This window comes from Oenanthe melanoleuca, chromosome 3 (assembly GCF_029582105.1).
Source record: "Oenanthe melanoleuca isolate GR-GAL-2019-014 chromosome 3, OMel1.0, whole genome shotgun sequence".
Classification (NCBI taxonomy): Eukaryota; Metazoa; Chordata; class Aves; order Passeriformes; family Muscicapidae; genus Oenanthe; species Oenanthe melanoleuca.
Window position 1 is genome coordinate 51,920,312 of NC_079336.1, and position 26,396 is coordinate 51,946,707.

General features: G+C 38.8%; 1 protein-coding gene across 3 annotated transcripts in view; it reads right to left on the bottom strand.

Annotated features, from left to right (window-relative positions):
• Positions 1–24,810, bottom strand: part of SAMD3 (sterile alpha motif domain containing 3) — a 32,180-nt gene extending 7,370 nt beyond the window's left edge. The window contains exons 1-6 of one of the 3 annotated variants that reach the window (XM_056487983.1): positions 24,720–24,810; positions 23,806–23,995; positions 20,300–20,410; positions 14,014–14,199; positions 13,623–13,707; positions 7,801–7,962 (exon numbers count right to left, since the gene is read on the bottom strand). In XM_056487983.1, coding sequence (XP_056343958.1) covers positions 7,801–7,962; positions 13,623–13,707; positions 14,014–14,199; positions 20,300–20,410; positions 23,806–23,995; positions 24,720–24,798 — 813 coding nt within the window. In that variant the 5' untranslated portion in view covers positions 24,799–24,810. Of the gene's footprint in view, positions 1–7,794; positions 7,963–13,622; positions 13,708–14,013; positions 14,200–20,299; positions 20,411–23,805; positions 23,996–24,719 lie in introns of all 3 variants that reach the window. The other 2 variants (XM_056487982.1, XM_056487981.1) reach the window with 2 other exon arrangements.
• Between the last annotated feature and the right edge of the window lie 1,586 nt (positions 24,811–26,396).

A 26,396-nucleotide genomic window follows, 5' to 3' on the forward strand; every position in this document is an offset into this window, starting at 1 on the left:
TACTGAACTGGTTTATCAGCTTGCTTATTTAGGGAGGACTCTAGATCTTCTCCATTTCAACTATCAAAGTGAGAAAGCCAGTTACAGTACAGCAATATTCCAGTAAAATTTGACCATATGGTTAAAGCTCAGTTATTTTGATACTGTGCAAAACCAATCCTGTATAGGTCAAATCTGGGATCTCTTGTCTTAATGTCTGAAGAAGCTACAGCTAACAGTTCACCATGTATGCTGGACAGAACTACAAAACCAGACTTATTAAATGAGGAATCCTTACCACTTTATTGTTTAAAATAAATTTTATTGCTTAAAAAGAAAGGGTTTATTTTTAAACAATAAAATTTTGATTTAAAAATATTTCTGGAACAAACAAGAACTTATCTCAGTGTCTTTAAATAAGAAACTGCCTTATCATCACAAGCTCATGAGAAGTGCAGCAGTACAGAGAAGAAGGCAAAAGGATGCAGGAAGGAAGTTAATGAGGTAAGCAGAGGATAGCCAGCACCTGTCTGTCAGAGTAACCTAGCCCTAGCCTGCAGGATAGTCCTACTCACTCTGTTGGATTCACACTCAAAGGGTGACAGCAGAAGGGAGCCCATCCCTTAGTGCCTATGCCCACAAAACCTCTTGACTTTGTGGCATCTCAGGTATCTGTGACTGAAGACACCAAATCTGGGAGCCACACAGGTTGTGAGGCTCTTTGCCTACTCTCCAGATGCCTTTTGACTGTGACTCCCCTCCCGATGTTCACAGTTCCACTTGGAACCATATACAAGTAGATTGTGTTAAAAGAATCACATAGAAGCAAGAAAACATACAAACAAAAAACTACTAGACTCTGAATTCCTAATTCCTCCCATCTGCTGAAGCAAGAGGATAGTAATTTGATTGGAGGTGGACTCCTAAATAAAAGCCCGACTCCTAAACGTCCTTTTGATGGATCTTGATTCTTCCCAAGATACAAGACTGTATTAGCTCCTTCTTGTGAAAAAGCCACACCTAGAAGGGCACTTTTATGAAACAGTGTCACAACCAAGGCAGAGAAACTGCTACATTAGTTTGCTAGGAAGGAGGGAGCAATTCTTATGCATGATGTGATCTCCAAGGTCTAAGCTTTCAGTTTGTATTGAAAGCCAGCATCATAAATCGTAAGGGACATGAATGTCAACACCAAAGTAACACAACTGGCTAATCAAAGAGTGATGAAAGTGCCTCTGGTGTGGACATCAGACACCTCTTTACATGGGTTTACACCAATTCCTGAATGGTAAATGCAGCCTAACTATTGCTAAGGACAAAGACAGAGATCTCTTTTTTGAAGAACGCCAACAGGACCTACTGGCACTTCAGTTTGAGAGAGTGAATTCAAATAGGAGCAGTGAAGTTGAAGAGGGATATTTGAGGACACTACTGCAGGCTGTCAGTTTGCTCACTGCCAACCAGTGATCCAGGTTCCTCACCTGGGATGCTCTGGGAATATTTCTTTGAGGCAACTCCTTTGGATGGAGACTAATTTGCTTGCTGGAAAGCAACGTAAAAAAAAACAAAAAAAAAAAAACATGTGATGTTGATGAGAAGAATCTCCTGGAAGGGCAGTGCTGTGCAGACAGGTTCAGTGTCATCAGCACTGAATGGGAAATCCTTTAACACCGTACATTTAGTCTGGGATGCTGGTGGGTAGTAGTGTTGGTACAGCTTCTGTGTTTCATTATCATTGCTTTTGTCAGCTCTCAGCAGCTGCTAATAATACTTCCTTTGAAAATTTCAAATTTTCCATCCTAGATGCCAATGCATATTCCAAGTCATGTTACAGCTAAGAGCATTGATGCTTTTAAGACTTCTTGATCACTGGGTCTACCTGCATTAATTACCATCAATGATCAAGCTACTTATTCAAGAAAGCCTAACAGAAGTTAGGACTCTTGTTTGGAATAATCTCCATTAATTGGCTTTTATAACCTCTTCAGGGTGAGAAACAGCTTTCACAGTTACTTAAGTGAGCATAATCTCTGTGCTTTGGTTTTTGAATACTGAAAAGTGGGTCTTCCTATTTTGAAACACATACAGACACAAGGCATCATAAAACAGCACAGAACAGTTTCTGCTACCACTGTTGTAAGGGACGTGGTGATAATCAGAGTCATTGGAATGACATTTACTGATATACATTGGGTTGTTTTATATCAGGAGGAGTCATAAAAACAGGCAATGGCAATTAGAAAGTGAATGTCTGTTCAAAAAAAGCCCCAAACCCTGGAGACTGATCTGGAACAAGTATGAATCTAAAAAGGCAGGCTGAAAATTTGGCACTGCTCAAGGCCCATCATGTCCTGGATGGTGGGAGAGAATTGAGAAATCAAAACTGTGCTCCACCTCTGACACCCAAACACTGAAGACAAAGACAGGTGAACAGCATGGACAGGCTGCTTTCAAGCAAAATGAGCATGTAATCACCAGCAGGATCCACACTGACTTGTGCTCCAATGAGACATTTAATTAAGGCAGGCTTTGCTTTTATTACACATAATTGCACTTTTAAGCCAATCAGGCAACTTCAGAGTCAGATTTGAATGCCAGTGCTAATCAAAAACTTTCAAAGTCATGTAAGTCAGTCTGTTTCTGACCACAACTGCTTTCTGATTTTGTAAGCTGCAAAATAAGCAAATAAGCAAAATGAGAGAAATCTGTTTTCCTCTACCTGTGCTTGACAATTTAACTCACAGAACAACGAAGACACTGGCTGACACAAATAAGAAAGTGAAGTGCAATATGCATGCCAGAGATTTGTGTTTAAAGCTTTTATTCGACTTAAAAACATTTTAAAATATTAACTAAGCAACACTACACACTCAAGGTTTGATGTATGCACATCAAATTTTTAGTGGAAAAATCACATTACAGTTGGGTACAGCCATTGAATGATCATTTATATATGCATGCTCACATTCTGGCTGTGCTAACATTCAAATGCTTCATTTGGAGACCATTAATCTTGGAGGGAAAGGTGCTATCACCCCTGTTTCATTTGTGCATGGGATTCTCAGTCTAGGTGGTACCTAATGCTGTACCTGCCACTAGTGCCATAAGATTGAGCCAAGAGATTTTCTGCATCTCATACACAAGCTGTTCATCCTCTGAGAATTTTATAGACATTTCGCTCTCTTTTTCCTTTGCTGTTGCCTTATGTTTCTCATTTCTCCCTTTTTCTCCAACCATCATTTTCCAAATCCTATTCTTTCTGGAGTCCTTGAAACCTTGTTTCAGTTTCTGACTCCTGCAGTGGCATGAGATCATTGACAAACACGACTTTAGTTATCACCTCAAAGAAAGGCACATCCCTAGGAAATGTTTGCCTTGCCTAATTTACCTAACCTGAGATAAAAGAGACTCCATCTCATAGCATAGTCTTCCCTCAGTCCTGATTCCTACTTTCATCAGAAAAGACAATTTCCAGATTAAACCGACAAGGTAAATTTCACTGTTCTTGTACTGTATGATACCACCAAAGCAAGCACAAATGGGGCTCCTCCTCTGCTCTTCATTTAGTCCTCTTGGCACAGAATTTACATATTCATTAATTTCAAAATTCCTGCTTATCTTCCCTGTACGGGAGTATCAATAGATGTCCAACTTTGTGACTTAAAATTTCTCCTTCCACTTCTCCTAGTCAAAGTGCTCATCAAAGCATTTCTTGTCTCTATCCCACTGACACAGAAAGAAGATAGTGTGCTGGTGCCACCTTAATACATTGTTTTCATTTTGTTATTCCCAGCTCTGCTGGGTGTGGCAAATGCCCATTTATCTGCAAACATCTACCACTATCTTAGCTGACATCTTGTCAGAGCCTATTTTTCCTTTTCACACCTAACTCCAAATTTATTTGTGTGACAGCTTCAGAGAAACCCTGGTGACCTCACAAACAGACTGTCATAGGATGTAAGAAATCAGAGGCTTTAGAAGAGGAACTGTATTCTCTCTCCATTTTTAAGATCAAGAACTACTAGCAGCCTTCTAGCCTGTTATATTCCCTTACAGTTCAGGGAGCTTAAGATACCCTTGGGTAGTCCCTTTGCTGAGATATTTTCTTATTTAATGTCTGTGATAGATTGAAGGAGCTTAATCCAGCTGCATATATACAGTTATTTAATGGCATTTGAGATATAATAAGGGTACCCCAGAAACCTCTGGAAGGTGCAGAATATGATACAGGACCTATGGGAAACACAAGACTTTCTGAATTGGCAGGTGGAGCCATGCACGATAATATTTTTCTTTTCTGTATTCAGCTAACTGAATTGATTGTGAAGTCACACATTCCACAAAGAGCAGTGCTTGAGACTGGCAAGATATCTAAACTTTAAGTTCAGAAAGGGACAATTTGCTCTTTGGTCACTACCCCTGGGAAGACTAGGACAGTGTTTGAGCCATAAGCTCTCAAGGTATGCAAGACAATCATCAGCTCTAACCCCATCTCCTTCTCCATCACCTTTTGCCTTCTGGCAATCCTTTGGCCAAGGACCAGGAAGGTCCCATCTTCCTGTTTCTTCTGGCTCCCCCAAGTCTGGGGCCCTTCCTATTGCAGCTGGCAGGAGGTGGCTTCTCTCACAGCCTGAAGGACCATAAATCAAACAAGTCCTTAGGGCAGAGGAATGGGGCTTGATGCTAAAAAAGGAATAAGCCAGCACAAGCCCCTGAATGGCTGCTTTAGCAGAAATCCCACCCTTGCTGCAGAGGGGAGACTGGCTTGCTTTTCTTATGTATTTTCACGGTGTGATCACCCTTCTCATGGAAAGTACCTTCCATTTGCAGAAGATGAGAGTCATTATCATTACAATACACTCTCCCCTGGATTACTGCAGCTCTGAGATATTTGCCTGACTGTGGAAAATGACTGAGGAGGATTTTCACAACACAGCCATAAAATTTGTTGTTTATGGAGGCTTTCCTGATAAAATTCTGAATATCCCTCAGACACAGAGGCTTGAATTAATGTCTGCCAGGCAGAGTCCAAGCCTCTTTCCCTGGTGGTGCAACCTGATGGATATTTGTAGGGAGCATAATTTAAATAAAAATCTCCTTTAGTGACAGACACCTCTAGCATGGGTTTATGTGCTTACTTACTATCATCCTACTGCCCCGCACTTCCTCAAGACCTTTCATGTGATGCTAGTCACTAGAAAAAGAGTAGCTACTCTTCAATCTGGTTTGAATATAATGTACTGTAAAGGGGAACACATCAGCAGCTGTTTTAAGGAAACTGGAGGAGAAAGACAGATGCTGCACCTGGAAGCAATGCCCTGCACGGGAGGCCAAGTATGCTTGAGTTGCTTTTGAAGGAAAAATGCCTGCTTGGAAGGTAATGGGGCTTGGGCAGACATCACAGGAAGCTTGTCCTGACAAGCAGCTGGATTTTCACATGAGAAAGTAAAAAGACGGGTTAAGGGTTTTATTAATGGCAATAACTTAATTACTATTCTCATATAACAATAAATGCTAGGTATAACACTGAGACATTTCCTATCAGTAAATAATCTTTTTATCAGTTTCATGTCATAAACAATCCAAGACTATACTGACACAGAGCACACATGACAGAGTGACAGCTTATGACTGCTCAGAAACTAAAGCTCAGTATAGAAGTCAGCTGTGTGAGTGGTAAGTAGGTCATCTGTTGGGAACAGATGTGCTCTCTCATCTGCATAGCTCTGCCAGTCGGCTTTGACCTGTAATGCTCTAAATGTCCTCCTCTGCCTATCTAAAGGAGAGTGTGGTGACCCAAAGGGACTAGGAATCCTTCCCTAAATATTCCCCAAAGGTCTCCTTAACCTGGAATTCATTTCCCTCCATTTTCCCTCAATTAATTTTGACGTGTTGGCTTTTAGTTCACACAAGGCTGATTCATTCTTCTGGTCTTGAAAAAGGGATGAAGACAAGGGCATCTAGCTAATGGTAATTTGAATATAATTTGGGTTTGCCAGTGGTGTTGGCTTCTAGATCAAGTATTTATTTTTTGAGACTAAGACACTTTAACTGTTTATATTTTTCATACAGTAATTAGTGCCAAGGATTGGCAGGAAAGTGCCTTTATGTGTGTTTCTAAATATACTGAATGAAAACCCCCACTGCTTTTGTTAAAAATAATATTAAACATTTTGTTCAGTTTTGCACATATGTGGTGATATAATTTAGGATCTTGGAGTCAGACATCACTCCTTTCAATGTAGAAAGACATTTAAAACTAAAGAAATTATGATTCCCTCAAAATTATGAAATACATTCTTAATCCTTAGTAGGGCCCACAAGTGTTGTTTCTTTGTATTATATACATATATATATATATATATATATATATATATATATATATAAATAGATGTTCAGGATACAGGGAAAATGAAAGAAAGAAAAGTTGTTTAGGAATATTCAGCGTCCCCTCACTATCTTTAAGTTTAACCCTTAATTTGCTTACAACACTCAGGCTAGCAGAAAAAGCCTAGGCCTTTATAAGAAATGTAATATTTGTCTTTAATTTCTAAAGCAAACAAGGGTGACAAGTGATAGCCTCGGGCAATACAGTTAAAGAGAATGGTGATTCCTGGTCTGCAGAAACACAGCACAGTACATTACACCATCCCTACAGATAAATGAAGTTTAGCATGCAGTCCTAACAGGATCACTCCAAAGCCCTTCTCAATGAGCTCATAAGACAGAAATGATCCACCTGTGTTCTCTCCAAGCTTTAGCACATAAAGGATGGCTAACTCTCAATGTGCACACAAAACCAGCAGTTTATAATTTCTTCTTTACTGGGTGCAAGACTGTTTATTGTTTTGCACCAAAACTATGGATTTCTCACTTCACACATGCTGCAAACCCTTCAACTAAAGCAGGCAAGAAGGGAAGTGCTTATTCCTGAATATACTATCACAAAGGGAATAAACAGAAATTACTGAAAATTCTCAAAATCAGCCCAAACACGTATTTGCATTTTGTATAGGAAACTAAAGCTACCTTCAATCACAAGGGCAATATAGCATCCAATAAACCACTCTTGCTCACCTAAATACAGGGTCTGGTAAACAGCAGGATGGACATGGGTAAACTAAAGATAAATATCTACTTACATATCTTCTTTATCACATTTGTACAATTGTTTAAATTTCACCATGTTTTAATTGCAGCATGAACAGGTGTTTGCAGCATTGGCAAAGCATAGCTGGAACCTTAATGTATTTATGAAAGTGTATAAATTAATTAGTATGCTTCAGATACTTACTGGACTGTGATAACTCTCTGAATTCTCCAACTAAAGGAATACACAGCAACTGCTTGCATAGATTTGTAATCATCCCTGTGTACATCACACATCAACACAAACAGATTTTATATAACAAAGTGCAGTGTGACAGTAGGATTTGTGATACCAGCTCAAATATCTCTTTGCATTCTTATTTGTACAGAGCCTTCAGCTAGTAGACATAATTCTCTCTTGTTTTTCACTCTATAGGAGGTATATAATCAAAAGCAGAATAGAAATGCTGCAGTTAAAACAACATAGAGTATTTTCTGTCCAATTTACAACTCTAAATCTCAACAAATGTGTAAGGCATCCAGTATCAGGTTTAGCTCTGTGTTGATACCTAGTTTTCCAGAAATGGAAGAAGGTCAAGGGTCTGGCAATATGACAAGCTCTATACAAAAAGAGTTTAAATGGGTGAGGTCAGTTCTCCCCTTTACTGGCTGGTGGCCTTATTGTCAACAGAGGAGCTGAACTCAGTTAAGCACTAAAAATCTTACCTCTACCTGCCCCTGGACATCATCAAGTTTTTTTTCAGCAAATGAAGATTTTCTGCTCTGTCCCCTCCTGTGGCCAAACTTGCATTTGTTCCTCAGGACTTGCTCATCATCTTCAATGGGTCTCCTTATGTATTTGAAACGATCTTTAAGGGCCCGTTTCCACAGCAACTACATAGGGGGAAAATATAGCTGTCATTACAAGTATCTGTCAAGAATTTGCCCCAGCCTAAAGCAGGTCACCTTGTTTTACCTACCTCTACAAAAAGTGTTTGCCATTAAGCAGAAAAAGGCTCATAGGGCAGCACCACCATTGGCTTCAGGATGGAAGGAAACAAAAGCACCTGTGGTAAGTGGCTCTGTGGCAAACAACAGCTGGGCTAATGGCACTGCTGTGGCTTGCTGAGAAGGACAGACATTGAATCTAAGGGTTAGATCCATCCTAGACTACCAGTGAAACTGCAGTGTTGTCCCTTCCTCACTCCTACTTTGTGCTCAATTCCTGGCATTGGGTTGGGAAACTACATAGTGAAGCAGATCACAGATGCCACAGAAATTGTACTGTGGGGTTTTGGAGGTGTTTTTCTGTGATTTTGTTTTTTCAGTTTAGTGTATTGTTTTTCCTTTGCCTCTGGTTGCAGAGTTGTATGATTATTGTGTCTAACAGAAGGGAGTGGTAAAGACACAGTGTGGTACTAACTTTTGCTGGGAGCTTAAAGCTATCCTGGATCAAATATATTTTTAAACTGAACTCAAAACTGCTGAATTAAGAGAATCATTTAAGTAGGTCCTAGCATTTCTAAGACACCTCATGATATGTAAAGTGCAACTTAAAGGCATTTCTGCACTGCAAGCAGATGCAGGTCCTGTTAATGCAGCCATTCATCATTCCTTGGCAGTCACAGACAGCTCACATGGCCACAGTGCTTCTGTCACCCTCGTGTATTTCTTTACTCAGCTATTGAAAAGTCACTGCTGAAAGTTGTATGGACAGGAACTTCCCTTGTGCATCCTTAAGGACCAATAGCCATTTGCATGTGGCCCAAAGCTGGATGTTCCTTGGCAGGAAACTAGACACACCCCAGGAAGCAATTTCTAAGCAAAGGCTGCTCAACACCTCTGCAGGCACAACCTGCAGTTTTGAACAGTTTGGTCATTCCTCAAAATCACTTGCATATTCCAGTATCCAAGAGTCAGAGGGAAACAAAAATCAGTCAGAAAACTGACTGTAAATAAAAGGATGTGGAGAGATTCAAATATCTGTTACTTCGTTTTCTAAAACTGACTGCAATATTATGCTCACTTAATACTATACTCAAGCCTGTACCCACTGACATGCTAAAACACAGTATAAACAGAAGAATGATTACCCCAAATTTCTTACCAAAATAGTCTCATTTATTAGTCAAGGTCACATGATTTGAAAGGTTAGCTTTTGGTGTAAACCAGAATTCAGTACAGTATCTCTCTTTGCAGGGAGTCTGACATGCCTGCCTTTGTCACTCACAGGATACAGATGAGAGGGCTTCTTAAGAGGTGGTGGTGAATGCAACTTGACCTTGCATTTCTCCTGCTGAGTTTATTGTTCCCACCTACCCTAGGCCCTCAATCCTAAAAGCAAGATCTCCATCAATGGTGAAAAAATTCAGTGGAAGGGCTGTGAGACTACAATCCCTGTGGTCTCTGCATCAGCTCTTCTTGAGCAGTCCTGGGCCTGCCAGGGCAGGAGTGCCATTCCTAGGGGAACACTCTGCCACCCACCTCTGTGCCCTTACCAAAGTATCTTTTCACAGCCAGTCACAGTTCAACATCCAAGAACTGGAAAAAAAACACGCCCATCTGCATTTCTAATATGCAGCCTTCAGGCTTAGGGCTCTGCCAGAACAGAAGTCACATCACCACCAACCTAAAGATAACAACTAAAAATAGAGTACAACTGCTCACCCAGCCTTCTCACAAAGCACAGTCACAGCCTCAAGATGAGCATTACACCTCAGCACCATTTTCAGAAGCACTACAGTGACTACATGCCTTGAAATGTTCACCTGAACCACTGAGGTTCCAAAATACATTTATAGTTCTAGCCTTACACATTTTGTGCAAAACCCCATCATTATATGTCAAGCAAAATTCGTGCCCAGCTTGCTATTTTAGGGCTGCTAAGAAAAGCAAACAAAAACCTTAGTTTAATGCTTCTCTGAAGTGTTTAACAGATGTTACAATATTTTAAAACATGATCATCCCAGAATATATTAGCAGATGACAATTTAAGCATCCCTGTAGTTGAGCTTCACACAGTTTCTTTCTTTTGAAAATCTTTATTTGGCTAGAAGATATTTTTGCTTATTCTTTCACATGAAAGAATGTGCTGGCACCTATACAAGGCTTTTAATACCCCACAAAGTTCAAAACTTTCAGCTGTTTCATCCTCCAGTCCCCTCAATAAATTAAGAATTTTTAATTAAATCTATTTCTGTAATAGGATTGTCATAAACATAGGCAAGTCCCCTCTCACATACATAGCGACTGCAAGCAGATAAATTTATGTGGTTTCCCTTGTGGGTAAAAAGGATGTTTTTGTTACCATTTTTGAACCAACAACTTTATTTCCTTATAATTCTCTTGCTCTCCCCAGCTTCCCCCAAACACCACCCCAGGAAGGTTTGCTTTCCTAGTAAAGGAGTAGAAGGATTAGCCTGTGTCTATCTGACATCGGAGGGAAAGGATTACACGCAGATTAAAAGCAGCAATTTACTAGCAAATAATCACTTTGTTTGCAGCAGTTACATTAATCAGGCATGTCAGCAGTGGCATCCTGGGTTTCACAGGCACCACAGCACCACTTGGCAGCCACGAGTTCAAGGGAGCTGCTTATGCAAAGCCCACTGGCGAGTGGTGTGGAGGAGAGAGCCCTCTCTCTCTCTCCCTTCCTCGTGTCAAGTTTTCTTGGAACCATATGATTTTCAGAAGGTTGGCTGAAATGAAATGGAATAAGGGAAATGATTCTCTCCAAATTGTTGGGTTTAAGCCTTGTAAAATGGACAAACACAGCTAGAGAGAATATCTTGCAAGTCATCAAGAAGCCAATTTGCTTTTCACTGCTGCGTTTGCAACCTTCACTTTTTCTATACAAGCCATTTGTCTGTAACTTACAAATGTTGTACTGGTTGCAATATACATCACAAATCTAATAAACTATTCTATGATTAAATGAAGAATTTAATTTTTTAAAATATCATAGGTTAGTTTAGGATAGCATTGTTCTCTAAGTAGAAGGAAATATCACAGGAAAATTTCCTTACGTAGTCGCTTTTAAGTACTCTTATCAAAAGTTAATCTTGGAAGTAATTTCATTCCAGGTACCCCACAGATGCCTTAAATTACTTTTACTATTAGAAAATTTTTAAAAATCATTACTTAGAATTTTAGATAATTCTTAATCCCTGCTTCTAGACTCATAGATAATATTCTTTTAAAATTCATAGTACATAAGTGGCTTATCCACGGCTTTATTGTAAATTAATTTATTTAGGGTCATAGTCAGTGTCCTAATTATTGAACTGGATATCCTTTGAAAAAGGACTGATGGCACAGAAGCATATTTTTTTTCCATACTACAAAATTAAATGCGAAAATTTTTAACTAAGAAAACAGAGTTGTGAATAATCTACTAATAAATCTTGAAACAACAAGCTTTTAATGACCTCTCATTGCAACAATATGAGATTGGAAGTATTAGACTATAGTTCTACATAGCACACATACTGTTTATATTATTTGTTTAAAATAATTTGGAATCGTAAATAAATATTTTGGGAAATAAAAGTCCAGCATTTCAGGAACAAACCCCACAAACAAACAAACAAAAAAAAAAAAAAAAGGAATATTCCAAGTTTTGCAAATAATTTTTTTCCTGTCATGAAAATTCTGGAGCAGAAGTGAGCTCCAGCACACCAGAGGGAATGCAAAACTTGGTACTCCAAACTGCACTCAGCCCTTTTGGTTTTTAAAATGCATGCAACAACTCATTTTCCCTACTGCTCTGAAAAGAAGTTAAAAGTCCAGTAACTGAAAACAGACTTGTTGGTATTCTAAATAGACCCCAATAGTTTTATTACACTACCACTGCTGGAAACCATTATTCACAGAGGCCAGCCCAGCTGAATTGCCATGTTTGGTGTGTCCCATTCTCCAGCCTTAACCACCTCCTTTTCCTGTCTTTTATCTATCAAACATGTATCTATACAGCATCTCTGCACATTATAGAACTACATTATAAGAACTGCCTCCCCAGTTTATGAGAAGTTTATATATAAATATAAAACAATAATATAACATATTTAAATATAAAACAAGGAATGTAACTAACATTTTTACTTAAAATACTACTCTCATGTTAGGTTTCTTTTTCTGCATTTACCCATCAGTCCCCTTTTCCTCTGAATTTTATTGATGGTCGATTTCTTAAATGCTTTCAATTTACTATTTTAAAAATTAATAATAATAACAACAACTGTTTAATTACTATAGATAAATAATTTTAAGGGATTCCAAACCTCTCAGTAATCAATATTTTACATCTTATGTTTTACTACTATTATCAGGAGCAGCAAGCAACAATTATAGCCCCTTAATAGCCAAAGGGAGTTTTAAATGAAAAGCCTACAAAAATTATGCTTTTTTTGTCCTACTGAAGATTCTTTTTAGGGAAAAAAAAATGAAAGAATGTTTGTTGTCTTTTTTTTTTGTTGTTGTTCATTTACTTCCTAAAGGTATATAAATTCAATTTTACTCCAAGTCTTGTGACAAGTAGTTGTGCATGTATTTTATGGGTTTTTTTATGCTGTTACTGTTATAACACACTACTGTCTTAGATGAATAAAAAGTAAGTATATGTAGTGTTTATGATCAAGAAGAAAGAACAGAATGTCTAACAGTAGGGCCAATAAAAAATATTAATTCATTCTTACCCCCTCCTCCAAACTTAAGAATGCAGGCAAACACCTTTTGTGCATTTTTTCCTGTCTCAGCACAGGCAATGAAGAGGGGCTGGATCAGAAAGTGGCAGACTAGCAATATTGCAAACTGCTAATTCCAGCTTCCTTGTTTACTTATTGCAGCTATTGTCAGATATGCTTTCTAGTAAGAATGGAGGAAAGACCAAAAGATAAAGAACAACCACTCTGAAATCTCTGCCCCTTGACATAACTACTGTTAGCACAAATTCTGCCATCCATCTGGCAAGTAGTGATTATTTCCCTAAGAAAGTGTATAAGTAGTTTCACTTAGCCCATGATCCTTCTGCAATTAAAGCCCTTTGAAAACTTAGCTTAAGAATCTCAGGTTGAAAACAGTTTTTAAATTTAAAAGCTGTAAAATTGCCTTTGGAACAAGCTGAGCTACCACTAGTATTACTGGACGTTGTAGTTTCATATCTAACACACAACCAACCATAATACATTGCAAGAGCATCAAGTCACATGTTAGTCCTCATACAAAAAATTTCCTAAAGACCTGGCTTGTTTGTTTCTAAAAATAGAAAAAAAAATCAGATTTTACCTCTGGGCAGAAATCAGTCCAGAAAGAAAATGTACTCAACAAGCAACCAGGTATTTCATGTACAGGTCTGCATGATCTCATGGTATCTTTGAGGTACTACTATACCTGGATTAATCTTTAATTGACATAATGAAATGAGAACGTGATTTGCCAAACACAGCCAAGTGTGTGTGCTCTGAAGAGAGCCAGCATATAAGAAATTGATATTGATTTCCTCTGAACTAGAGTCTTTTCTTGTGATTGATTATGTGGGAAAAGCCCACAATACTTACAAAGCCATTCCCATCTTCATCAAGGAATGGGTATGCCTGGAGCAGAGTATTGACAACAATGTTATACTGCTGACTGTTCGGATACCTGTGCAAATAAGATGGAGATGGAAAAGAAACACTTGGTTTTCCAGACAGTATTAAACACTGGAGTCTATACTGATCTACATTAAACTATTTCTGTCTATTTCTCAGGCAATCAATTACCCTCCAAATAAAAAAGGGCATAGCTTAAAAGCTTTCATGAAATCTTTCTATTGGTTTCAGTAGGTTTCAGGCCCTTAGCCTCCATTTTTTAAGCAAATATATTAGAGAATACCTTTATATCCATTTGAAAATTTACAGCTGCAGACAATAGGTAATGCCCCCAGGTAAATTTAATGGTTTGACTTACAGTGATCCTTCTAGGTATTTTGTCATGTCTGCTTGCAAAAATTCAATAATCCTTATTCTCATACTGTGATCAGGGCATTTCTTTTCTGCTAATATGCACTTGACATCGTAAGGGAAGTCTGGCAAAGAATAAGAACTTGTCCACTGCAACATCTTGTGTCTTGCAAAAAATGATTTCAGGTTTTTCCTGCAAAAGAAAGGATTGTATCATCACCATCACATCTTTCTTCTATGGAAATGCAGGCAGGAAGGAAAGAGAAATGCATGGAAAAACACAAGACAGGGGAAAAATATTGCTGTGGGAATTCAAGGCATGCTGTTTCTGTTTCTCCATAAAGAATACCTACAAAGGCAGCAATCGATACATACAGAGTTAAAATTTAGATGTCAAATGTGGAATGTTATAACCACCAGACAGGTGGTGGTTCCTAACTGAAAGCAGAAAGCAGAGTAGAAGTCTGTGGGGGCTTCCTACTGTTGCAAAACACCTTTATCTGTCTTCACTTATGGTATGTTTCCTCTCCAGTAAGACAAACAACTTAATTGAATAAAACACTGTATGTGACATTAGTTAAGGCTGTCCTCCCACCGGGGAAGGCAAGGAAGGGATGAAGGTAGTTATCATCAGCTCACATCTGCAAGCAAAGCAGACACAGCCCAGCAGCTGCTGTCACAAGAACACCATGGCTGCTATTTACAGAAGTCACACCCCAGCTGGGGTGAGCTGGAGGCAGGTTATCACCACTGGCTGCCCAAACCCTCCTCCTGAAAGAGCACAGGGGAAAGTGAGTCCCAACAGCCACTTAGAGTCTCAATACCTTCTTGAGTAGGCTGGCCTGTAACTCTCATCCTTTCTGACCTGGTCATGCTGCCACACCACCTTAGAATGTTTCAATATATCTTGTAGGCTATCAAAAACTCTACATCCCTGATATAACTGCATCAATCCCAGCCCTACTATGAATGGCAATGCAGTGGTGAGGAAAAATAATACATAGTTTCAGTACTGTATTCTGCTCTTAACATCATTTAAAGTATTAACAGCACTACCATTTCCCCATGCAAAACAAGCACAAAATGGTCAGGGCTGCTGTCTTTCCAAGCTCACCATATTTCCTGGGACACAGATGATTACCAGTAGATGCAAAGTACAGTGAAGCTCTGTTAGTGTTGTGCAGTCTCAAAAGAAGGCAAAGTTGTGCAGGAAGTGACAACATATCCACATAGGCACATGTCCTTTTTGGAGATAAATTAATACACAAATAGGAAAATAAAACCCAACTTAGATTCTGAAATCACTTGGAAATCCCTCCTATGCAAACAAAGTGTAGATGTTCAATGTAGAATCAGTGAGCAGCTCTGCAGCCTTTAAGTTTGCATCCTGTACTTTCACCAACTTTCCTGATGGAAGTGATGTAGCACACAGGCTGCAAGTTGCTACATAATGTTTTCAACGTGCTACCATTTAAAATAGCTCAAAAGTGGGCAAAGGTTTAAAATTGACAATACTTTTCATCTAAGCAGCACTGAAATTCCTATTGTTGGTAATACCACTGAAGCTGAAAAGCCATTTCAAAAAGTGGCAGGGTTTGTGGCAGGTTCCATTCAGGCACAATGAACTACATTCAGTCACCTGAAAAAATACGATTTTCTTGCAGTTGGGATGGCTAGTAGTCAGGAATCATGGCAACTCTCCCATTCACCAGTGCATTTACACTTGCCACAGAAACAAATATACTCTAAATTTAATTTATTTTCATTTACCTTATCTAATACAAAATAATTCCTTGTTCTCCAAACAAGATACAAAAAATTCCTCTGGTCTGCACAGTGCATGAGATTAAACATTTTACTAGTTTTAGCTGGACTCTTTGCTGTTGGGAAGTCATGTTAAACATGTGCTGTAATATTTCACAGTGAAATATAAGCTTGTTTGAAAAGAGACAAAATTTCACATAAACTTTACCCTCAGAAATGCTCACATGCAAACTTGTTTAACTAAAAGAACAGTTCAGTTCAGCTGCAATGTTGTTCTCCACAATCAAGGAAGGTTTTGGCTCCATACATAAACCCCAGCACAGTTTTGAGATTTAGGTACAAATCTATGTAGCCTCTTTCTAGCCATACCTTTTCTAGCCAACCTGACTCAGATAAAAATCTTGAAACTGAAAAAAAGAATCTCAAAAAAAATCTAAAATCTCAATTTACATCTTTTCTTGTCTCTCAGTCCTTTTGATTCAACAGCTAAATTAATCCAATGGCTAGCTCAGGCAAAATTTTAGTGTCCCTCTTTCTCCACTGTCACATGTCTGACTTACACTCCTTTCTTACTGGTACTAGGAATCCTGCAGCAAGTTACAAAGAGCTACAGTGGCAAAGTTCTTAATTATTCTTTTCATTTAGTTTTCTCACAATTTAAATCCCCAAAATGGCTTCTCATGAGGTGAAACAAATGCCAATTCAGTTGAAGCAAGCTGGTCTCTCCATGCTTAGCTGCAGTATGGAACTGCATCCTAAGAAGCAGCTCCTCAGCAAGGAGACAACTTTTCACAGAGCTTTTGCCACTCAGCTTTTGTAGATTGGCTCTTTAATGTGCTCAGTCACAGTCCTGTCTTACACAGCTATTTCCTTCTTTGTCTCCATTGTAACCTTACTCTGCTCACACACAGCATGTTTACCGGGACATGAAGCTGTAAAATAGCGTTGTTTTGGGAGGATCCATTTGTCTCCTTTAGATGGAAAAATACCTCACAAAAAAACAACCAACCAGAGAAAAAACAAACACCAAAAAACCTCACAAAGGACCCCCAAAGACCCCTTTATTTGAATTATATAAACCCTGGCATCCCTAATCCCAGGGAATACCTTGTTTTACTGCCAAAAAGACAAAGAGTAACACATGCAGTGTCACCCAGACCATTTAGTGATGGTTTTAGATTACACTGGAGAGAAGAGTGGGAAGTAAACACAGCATCATCTCTCCAAGTTCAGTGCCCCATGCAACATCATACAGACACACAGAGCTACCTGAATTAGCTGTAAAAAGTCAGTAAAAATAATCTTGGTATCAATACAAACAACTCAATCAAGACAGCTGTGTAAAGTGCCACAGAGACCCAGAAACAAGATCAAATACTAGATCATAATAAAACTTTATTTCTTTTAAGCTTCTTGAGCTAGTAAGAAGGATCAGTTTCCTGCATCTATTTAGTTCATTTAGGGGAAAATGTGATTTAAAGGCCAACTGAGCACACACATAAACGAGCTATGTGCCACAAGCTTTTCTTATTGTCTGCTAAAGCCCATGAGTCAGGCACCCATTGCTATATCTTATATCAGCTCAGACCCTATTTAGTCAGATGACATGGCAGTTAAGAAGAAATTTGCTGATATCAGCATAGGGTTGCTCCATTTTTTGGTACATCCACATAAAACTCATCACATGGGTGAAGTCTTAATTGATTCCCATTATTCTCAAATGAAGGTCTAACCTTTCACATGTCTACATCACACAGCAGCAAGAGACTCTGGTGTGAAGGTTTGTAGTTGGGAAAAAAGTACATGTCAACAAATCCAAGGAAGACAGAGAGGAGAAAACAAGGACCTTGCTGATTTGAGAGAAAGAAAAAGTCTTCAGCTGTAAAAAAATGCTTCATTTCCCTAACACATGTATAACATGTTTTCAATTTTATGACATTTAAGGTTGCAAAGGCTATTTCCATCAAAATGAGGAAATCATGACAGAAGATGAAATATCAAATAAAACTTTTTTTCCTCTCAATAGTCAGATAAAAAGGGCTCTATTTTTCTATTCACAGTTCTGACATCTATGCCTGAAAGATCCTTATGCCATTCCCTTCATTGTAATTTCCCACTTTTGAGCACAAATACAAGGTTTCCCAGTTACTCCCTAAAGCCTGGAATTTGCAGTCTGCCAAGTGCTTAATGATGTCTTACATTTTTTAGTCCCCACTAAATATAAGGGCAAGTATTCTTTAGACTGAAAAATAAGTTACCCATAGCAGAGTTAACTTGTGAAATTTTCAGAAAATTTCACATCAAACAGACCAACAATACTGATGTATAAGTTATAGGGAGGCAAAGGAAGGAACTCTCTAAGGATCATTAGCAGAATGCCATACCATAATTGAAGACACTTCAGATGCAACTCCCCAGCAGTCTAGTTAAAGGCATTTCCTCCCCTGAGGACATGAATGACCCATGCAGGCAGGTTCAGCTGAGCACTGACCACATCTTCCCAGCTCACAGCAAATAGGGAAGCTCAAACCTGTTGAGGCTGGCTGGAGGATCTGTTATCCTGCTTGTGCTCTGAGAAAATTACTCCAAGGCATTCAGACAGTAAATCTGTTACACAGCACTCAAGAGCTACAAAACATGTTTTTATAGAAAAAAATAAATGTACAAATAAACATGTACCAGGACATCAATCTTGAGGGAAAACAGCTGGACCATCATAGTGGAAGCAGTGGAAAAGGGATACATTAGGGATGTCATTTGCTAAGCAAATATGTTGAGGAAAGGCAGACAGAACACATAAACCAACCAATAAAAGGTTGGTTTTCCACAGCAGTATCAGGTATTTACAAATAATAAAAGCCTGTCTTAGCAACAAGATAAACCCCAGGCCGTCAGGAGCCATAAAACTGCTAGTGCTCCAGCACAGAAAAGCAGGAATATGGGAAATGTATTTATTGAATTGTCCTCTGTGTCTATATTATTGTCTTCACAGACAGACAGGCACTGCTTCAAGATTAATCTTCTTGGGAGATTAACAAAAAGATTGGCTGTTTTTACTTCTATCATTGCTAGCAAAGCATTATTCCATTGGAGTAGCCTGCAAACCTCATCTGGTTTTATGCATGCTCAATTTCAATACAAGAAAAAAAATTCAGTTGCTTCATCCACATATTCTTTATTTTTGTGTTCAAAAAATCTTCTTTGATATTTTGGTAATATTCAGTAGTATCGAAGAGTGTATTTAACACAGTTGTTAGGACTACCTACACAGGAGACACAGAGAAACTTGGAGCTTATTCACCAGCATTAATAATCCATAAAGGCATCCACTAATTCACTTCCAGAAATATCATACAGTTGTTGACGCTGTGGCTCCATGAATCTTCTGGGAAAACAAAACCAAAGCCAAAAACAAACCACAAAACTCCCAAACCACACACAAATTAAAACAAACACACAAAAACAAACAAAAAACCCCAAAACTTAACCAAAAAAAATCAACTGACAAATTTTAAGCTTTTCAGATTGGATGAAATGAACAAAGAGACAGAGGCTGTAAGTATAATCTTGGCCAAATACCAATAATTTGAACTGTACATTGTGTAGTGGTTACTCTGATTCACACAACCCATTTAAAACTCTTTATACAGCACATGGCAAATTAATTAAAAATAAGCATCCTTTATAAGCACAGGCTAAAAATTGCAGGATCATATTAGTGATTTATTGCAAGGGTTCAGGTGATTTGGATTTGTTTCTTTGATAACAATGCTGAAAGAATCTTTGGAGTTTTTGGGATGTTCTTTTAAAAACAGAAGTAACAGGACTTCTAAAAGCATTAAACCATCTCTATGGGGAGAATGGCAGGGGGAGAAGTTGTAGCAGGTGGGAATAAAGGGGGATAATGATAAGCAGACAAAGCTTTGCAAACAAGAAAATAATTGCCTTGAAAGAGGAACAGGATTCTCTATCAACACTGATTGCCCATCTCAAAGAAAAAAAAAACATGGATAGGAAAAAAAAGAAAGACAAAAAAATTAATCACATTGTCTTGCCTCCAGTTTCTAGGTAGGTTTATTTTGATAACCAAGGAAAATGAGTGTGCAAATGGAATCAGCATGCCTACCTTCCCAAGTGCTATATTTAAGATGCCTGAAGCACACAATTTATTGAGCAGTCATATTCCACTCTGTAATGACAAATTTGTCAGATTGCTGTTGAAAGCACATCTGTAAAATATGATTTTTAAAAAAAATCACATAAATAAAGACAAACCGGTATCCTGCCCTCTGCATGAGGTAATATGAAACAGTGAGCAAGGACTGAGGATGGAATCACACCATCAGGCTATTTCATTCAGTCAAATCCTAATAAATTTCTGTTCTTGTTGTTTTCTAAATACACCTGGATATACTTGAACCTGACCTACAGTAATTAAGATCGCTTTTTGAAAAGCTTAAATGAAGCAAGAAATGTTTTTGCAATTTTCAAAAGGTAAGGAAAATTTAATGAATATATTATAAACTCACTTTTGCTTTAGCACTCTATGATCAATTAGTTCTTTTTCATTTTTAGCCAAACACAGATATTTCTTCTGCTCCACAGGACTGGAAGAATTTAACATCTGTCTGTCAGTAGCCCTGAAAGAAAAAAGAACAAAAGATCACTCTCAGGTCTTGTGCAGCTTATAGAAAAGAGGAAGTTTAAGGCTCTAAAATACCAGTGGCAGAGACAGAAAGGGAGAAAAATTAACATATTGAATATGTCATGATTTTATATGCTATACCTCTGCATCAACCTCTCAGTTCAATTATCAAACTCTGACAAATTAAAAGGAAAAATGTAGAAAGTTCTGCCTGCTTATATTCTAATTACCACAGTTACAAATCCCAAGAAAATCAGCCTTCTCAGAGTTGCAGGGTAACTTCCACCTTCATAACCTGGCATCTCCTAATTTCTGGGAAAAACTAAGCATTACAACATAGAAGGGGTGGGCTGAAAGATCTAATTACACAGTATTTCGATACATTTCTATTTAACTAGAATCTTGAAAAGTTGTTTTTTTCTGGAGGTTAAGTCAAAAGCTTCAATTCAGCTTTGCATTATTCCAGCCACTCCAGATCTCCAAATGCTTCCTGCTCTTACAGTCCACTGTACCTGGCTATTTGCTCCAGCTCTAGCTCATCACTGGCAACAAAAACTCTAGATACCATTTTCCATTTAACATTTGTGTTCACTTCTCTCTCTCTCTTCATATTCCTGTTGTTTCTTGTGTTGGTAGATGTACTGGTGGAAGCCAACATCAACAGTTTTGCCCCATAGTGGGGAAAGGCAGAGCTATGATAGGGAATATTGTTATGCTGCCAAGAATTCACAGCAATCATAAACCACATTTTTTCCTACCTCATCTCTTCAGAACATCTGAACTCTAAAGATGCTCTACAAACTGTTCCAGCCTCAGCTGCACTCAACATACAAAAAGCTGCTATTGGAAATGACAATAAAGTTTGCCATATTTATAAGAGGAGTTCTCCCTTTCCATGAACCAATGTATTTCAGCCATGCAGTTAAATGAAACAAAGAAAACCCTTAGCATATTCTCTGTGTGGCTCTTAGAAAAAATTGATCTTGAAAGTGAAAGGCATCTTAGTTTTTACCTGGTAAGGTCTGTGTGTGAGCTCCTCATACACACATAAGCACAGTTCCTACTGTGAGACTGAGAACTCTTCCACTGAGCTAGTGACAGACACAAGATGCTAAATCCCAACTGCTGGACATTCAGTGTCCTTTCACAAATCTATTACATCCACACAGAAAGTGTTTACCTGCCACACTCTAAATTCCATGTCCAGACAAGGACTCTGTTTCTGTCAGGGAGGAGAGGTCAGCACAATTCACACACAGTCAGAGGATGAGCCAAGGACACCAGGATAAAGATGTGGCAGCCAGGAATGCACCAAGAAACACTGGGGACAGCATTTATACCAGAAATACAACAGGGAAATACAACTCTTGGAACTCCACAGTGGCTTCAGCTGACCCAGAAAGAGACTGTGATGATGATGCTTTCTTCCCTGCCCTGAGCAATGCTCTCTCCACCCTGTCACTGGTCCTGGCAGGATGAGCAAGCTCTGGGAGTTGGCCTGACTGGGAAGTAGTTCTACAAAACAGAAAAGATGGTTGGTTTTCACCTGGGCACAAGCACTGCATGATAGGGGCTAGGAGCATGCAAACCCGGTTTTCAGCATTGTTCCCTGGCACCACAGGGGAACCACACATCCAGCTGTAGATGCTACAAACTGAAAATCTTATCACAGTTCCTCTACTCACTGCAATTCAGCCTAACATCACTGAGCAATGGAGGAAATGTGAGTTCACATATTTTGTGAACTGTCAAAACTATGAATTTTACATTTGTTTGAAACAGTGTCTCATACACTTTAGTCATGAGTCCTTGAACTAGATCAAAAGAAATTATTCTTACAGGATTTTGTTCAAGATGTACTGAACAGACAAAAATAATTTTGAACTACATCACTAAGAAAAGCACTGCAGTGTTAAGAAAAGAGTCACAGCTATTTGCTTATAAGGATACAACTTTTAGTTTCATAACAAAATACTCTTTTCACTAGAGGTGCTTTTCCATAGTTTTATACACCAAAATGCACAAAATATATGGACTTTTTACTCATTCTAAAATACATGACTCAATGCACCATAAACTTGCTTGGATTTTATTTGGTCGTTCCTGTTGACACAAAAAACATTTCAGGAACAGCAGCTTCCCTGTAAATAGAAGGACACCAGCACCTTATTTTCCAGGAAGGAGACTAGGTAAGGAAAGATTTTAATGTAAATTATATTCACTAACTTTTGATATTTTAAGCATTTAATTTTTATTTTTTTTTAAGTCTGCAGAATGTCACAGTCTTCTTCCTGCAAATCCCCTTTCTCCAATGGTGCAGAGGCATTTACCTAAGGAGTTTCACAAATACTTCCACAAGGACAAGAGGATGTATCTCCCTGTGCAGTTTAATTCTGCTCATGAGCTCAAGTTTTTGGAGGTAACACAGTTATCAGTGTTTAACACGCTTTTGTTTGGGCTGTTAATCACCTCAGAGTGCACAACCTGGACTCCTTTTGGATGAAGGCAAATGCTCTGCAGTTCTAATCCTCTGGGATTAATCCTACTGTGACTAATGCAGCCTTAGTGCTAGTCCTTTCCTTTGAAAAAAATGCATTTTGCATCCATGGCAAGCCATTCTCTATGGCCAGGATTCTTGGGTTTAGAAGGGACCACTTAGAGGTCAGGATTTCTCCCCTCAGCCAAGGCATTCAGAAAAACATAACCCTGCAAGATTTTAAAAAGATCAGAATGGAAGGAAAGGATGGGAGAAGCAACAAACTCCTCACCCAAATCCCTCCAATGAAAACACCCCACAAATTCTGCCACAAATTTCTCCCATAAAAAACCCCAAACAAATAAAAAAACCTGTTCAATCAAGAGTCAACCACTGAGGACAATCTCCCTAGAATCTGTTTTCTAAAAATCTACCTAGTTTCACAATAAATTTCAATCATCCCACTGTGGGATTATTGAATGCTTACATCTGGACCAAGAGTTTCCTCTGACAAACTGACTTTCAATATATCTGTGACATAAATACTATCTCTGGCTAAATCATTATTTTACTCCAAAGTTTGCAAGCATTTAAAAGTAAGTTCTTCAAAAGGTTAATATTGCAAGCAGAAAAAATCTTAGCTATAATGAAAGTTTGACAGTACTTCATCCAATGAAAACCAGGTCCTAGAACTGTCTATGAAGGAAGTTTAATTAATTAATGGCATGCTTTAGGAATGTTGATGCCCTGTTTAAAACCACAAGGTATTAATCCAATTTTACACTTCACATTTGTTACAGATACTCAAAATATAAAATCCGGGTACAGCTGAAGAGCTAGTAAATGCCAACTTTAAATTTCCATGAAAAGAGCTATACCCAGACTGATATTTGCTGTGCCATGAACAAACTCACCCACTGATTACTTCTGGAAATTTCTGAGAAGCTGTTTCACAACAGTAAGTGAGGGATTCCAGCCCACTCTTCTGTTGCTGGTATTTTTTAATCAGGTCCATCAGCACGGCCTGGTGCCCAATCTTCTTCACCAGCTGCTGCACCATACGATCATTAAGAGCCAGAAGAGCTGCTCCACTTACTTCTTCTTCTGCAGATTGAAGGGGATAAAATAATTACTGCAAAATACCTTTATAGTTACATTCTACATGCCCAAAAACATGAGGCTGGAAGACAGGTCAAAGGTACTGCTGACATTCATCTTCAGCTGCCACCATCCTTCCCTAAGCAGTGCCAGGATTCCTTATCACTGGCCAGATATATTCCCCTGACAAAAAGCCAAGTCTGAAACACACTGAAGCAGTGAGGGGACTGTTTTAATGCTTTAAATCAGGCCTTGCTTGAACCACAGGAGACTGCAACTTGCTGATGAAGGAAATCAAGCTTTTTAACAGAGTACACAAGAAATAGGCTGTTCACATAACAGTTTCTTGTGCACTCTTCTGTAGAGTGTTTATATACTCAGACATAAAACATTTACACCCTACATTTGCATTGTTTCAAAAGAGTTATACAACATAAAATAGGCCCTGTCAAGACTTTTAAACTGCCAGCTCTGATTTGAGGTGTCTCTATTTAAATACAGGCTTAAACTCGTCCCCAGGATTTCTCCGATTTTGTAACAAATCTGTGCACTTATGTTGATTTATCAGATCTATGCCAGTTCTCACCCTAATAAATTCCTATAAAAGTCTGAGGTTAGCATATACACACATGCCCCAAACCAAAACAAGGTAGGCAGTGCCAATTAAATGCATAGCAAGAAATACTAAACAAACACCATCACCACCCCCCCAAACAACAAAAATGCTTACCACGGAACTTAGGAACTAGTTCTCCTAAATTTCTCTGTTTCAACCAGTTGCAGACTTGCTCAACTGACCAACTTTCCATCTTCAGTTGCTGCAATGCTGAATTTCCCTCTGAAATGAAAAGAGGTGATTATTTTTGTGCTGAACTCTAAGCCAAACTCCAACATTTCATAACAAAAAATGCTCTTAGAAAATAATATATCTCCATGATCCGAATAAAAATACTGCAAAATAATCAAGCTAATGCCTGTTATAAGTGACAGCTTCTTTGGATCACTTTCCTCACCTCCTCTCCCCTCACTGGTTTCCCTCTGTTCTGAGGCAGCCTCATTCCTTATAAAACACGACCTGCTCCAGTACCATTAACACCCAGGTTTCCACACAGAGAAGAAAAAAGGTGTGAAATTCACCACCACCATCAGGCTCATCAGGAAATGGCTGTCATTTTACAGAAGGAAAAAAAAAACAACAAACCACCCCACCATCAGATTAGAGTCTGTCACATCCATGCTTACAGTCAATCAAACACCTTAACCCTCTCTGCACCTCGCAGGGCAGGTACCCAGCAAATACTTAACCCTGAATTACCAGCAGCTGGGGACAACGAAGGTGAAAGGGAGGAGACTGCTCCCCTGTTATTGCTGGTTCCTCTGTCCAGGCTCCAGGGGTACCTGGGAGGATGCAGTGGGCACCCTGGGAAGGCAGAGCCTCTGGGACAGCTGGAATGGGTGCACCCACCCTCTGCATTAGTCCTGCACCGTGTACCTCCTGCCTGAAGGACTCACGTGGATGATGAGGGGTGCAACACATCCCAAAACCACCAGAGACCTCCCCAGAGGATGGTTACTTATGAAGACACAGCTTGTTCCACACTGCAAACTTCTCAGCAGCAGAAAACTCTCTCTGAAGGGAATTTTCTTATTAAATGTGTTTTAGTTCTACTACCTAAAGGAGCACTAAGTGCTCTGTGACCATGCTTACAATCCACAGCAAAACGACATTATTTGAGTTAGTTTTTCAGACAAGTATAGAGTGTCTTGCATCCCTGGTCAAACATTTCCTTCCATACCCTGAGCCTGCAGCAAACTCCAGGATAGCATGAGGATTCACCCTCACAAACCTCATTAGTATTTGTGTTCAAAAGAAAAGAAAATAAAAGAAACAGAAAAAAAAAATCAAACCCAAAACAACTCCTTCAATAAAACCATTTCTGTTTTCATCTTTCAACAGCAGGGACCCTCCAAAAGACATACACCTCAGCCTACACTCTTATGCCTGCCGACTTCAGCAGCTTAGAAGGGTTAAGTTTAAGAAGAATGCCTTTCTGAATTACATGAGTGGGTTTAATTTGATATGACAACAGTAGCCATACAACTCCTCCTCCAGGCTAAGCAACAAGAACAGGGTGTGAAAAGTCATTATTTGCTGAGAACTTTGGTGTAAATTAAAAATCACACCTTTCTGTCACACTTCTTACTTCCTTGCAAAGAGTAGGGCAGAAAAAAAGTCTTCAAAAACTTGAAAGATAAAACCGAGTGCAAAGCAGAAAGATACTTCCCTTATTAACCAAGCAGTGTCAGAGAGATACATTAGAATGTTGGAAAGGTCACTTCTTCATCCTATAAGAAGACTATCACACTAGAACAATTCCTCTAAAGGAGACAGGCAGATACCAACACT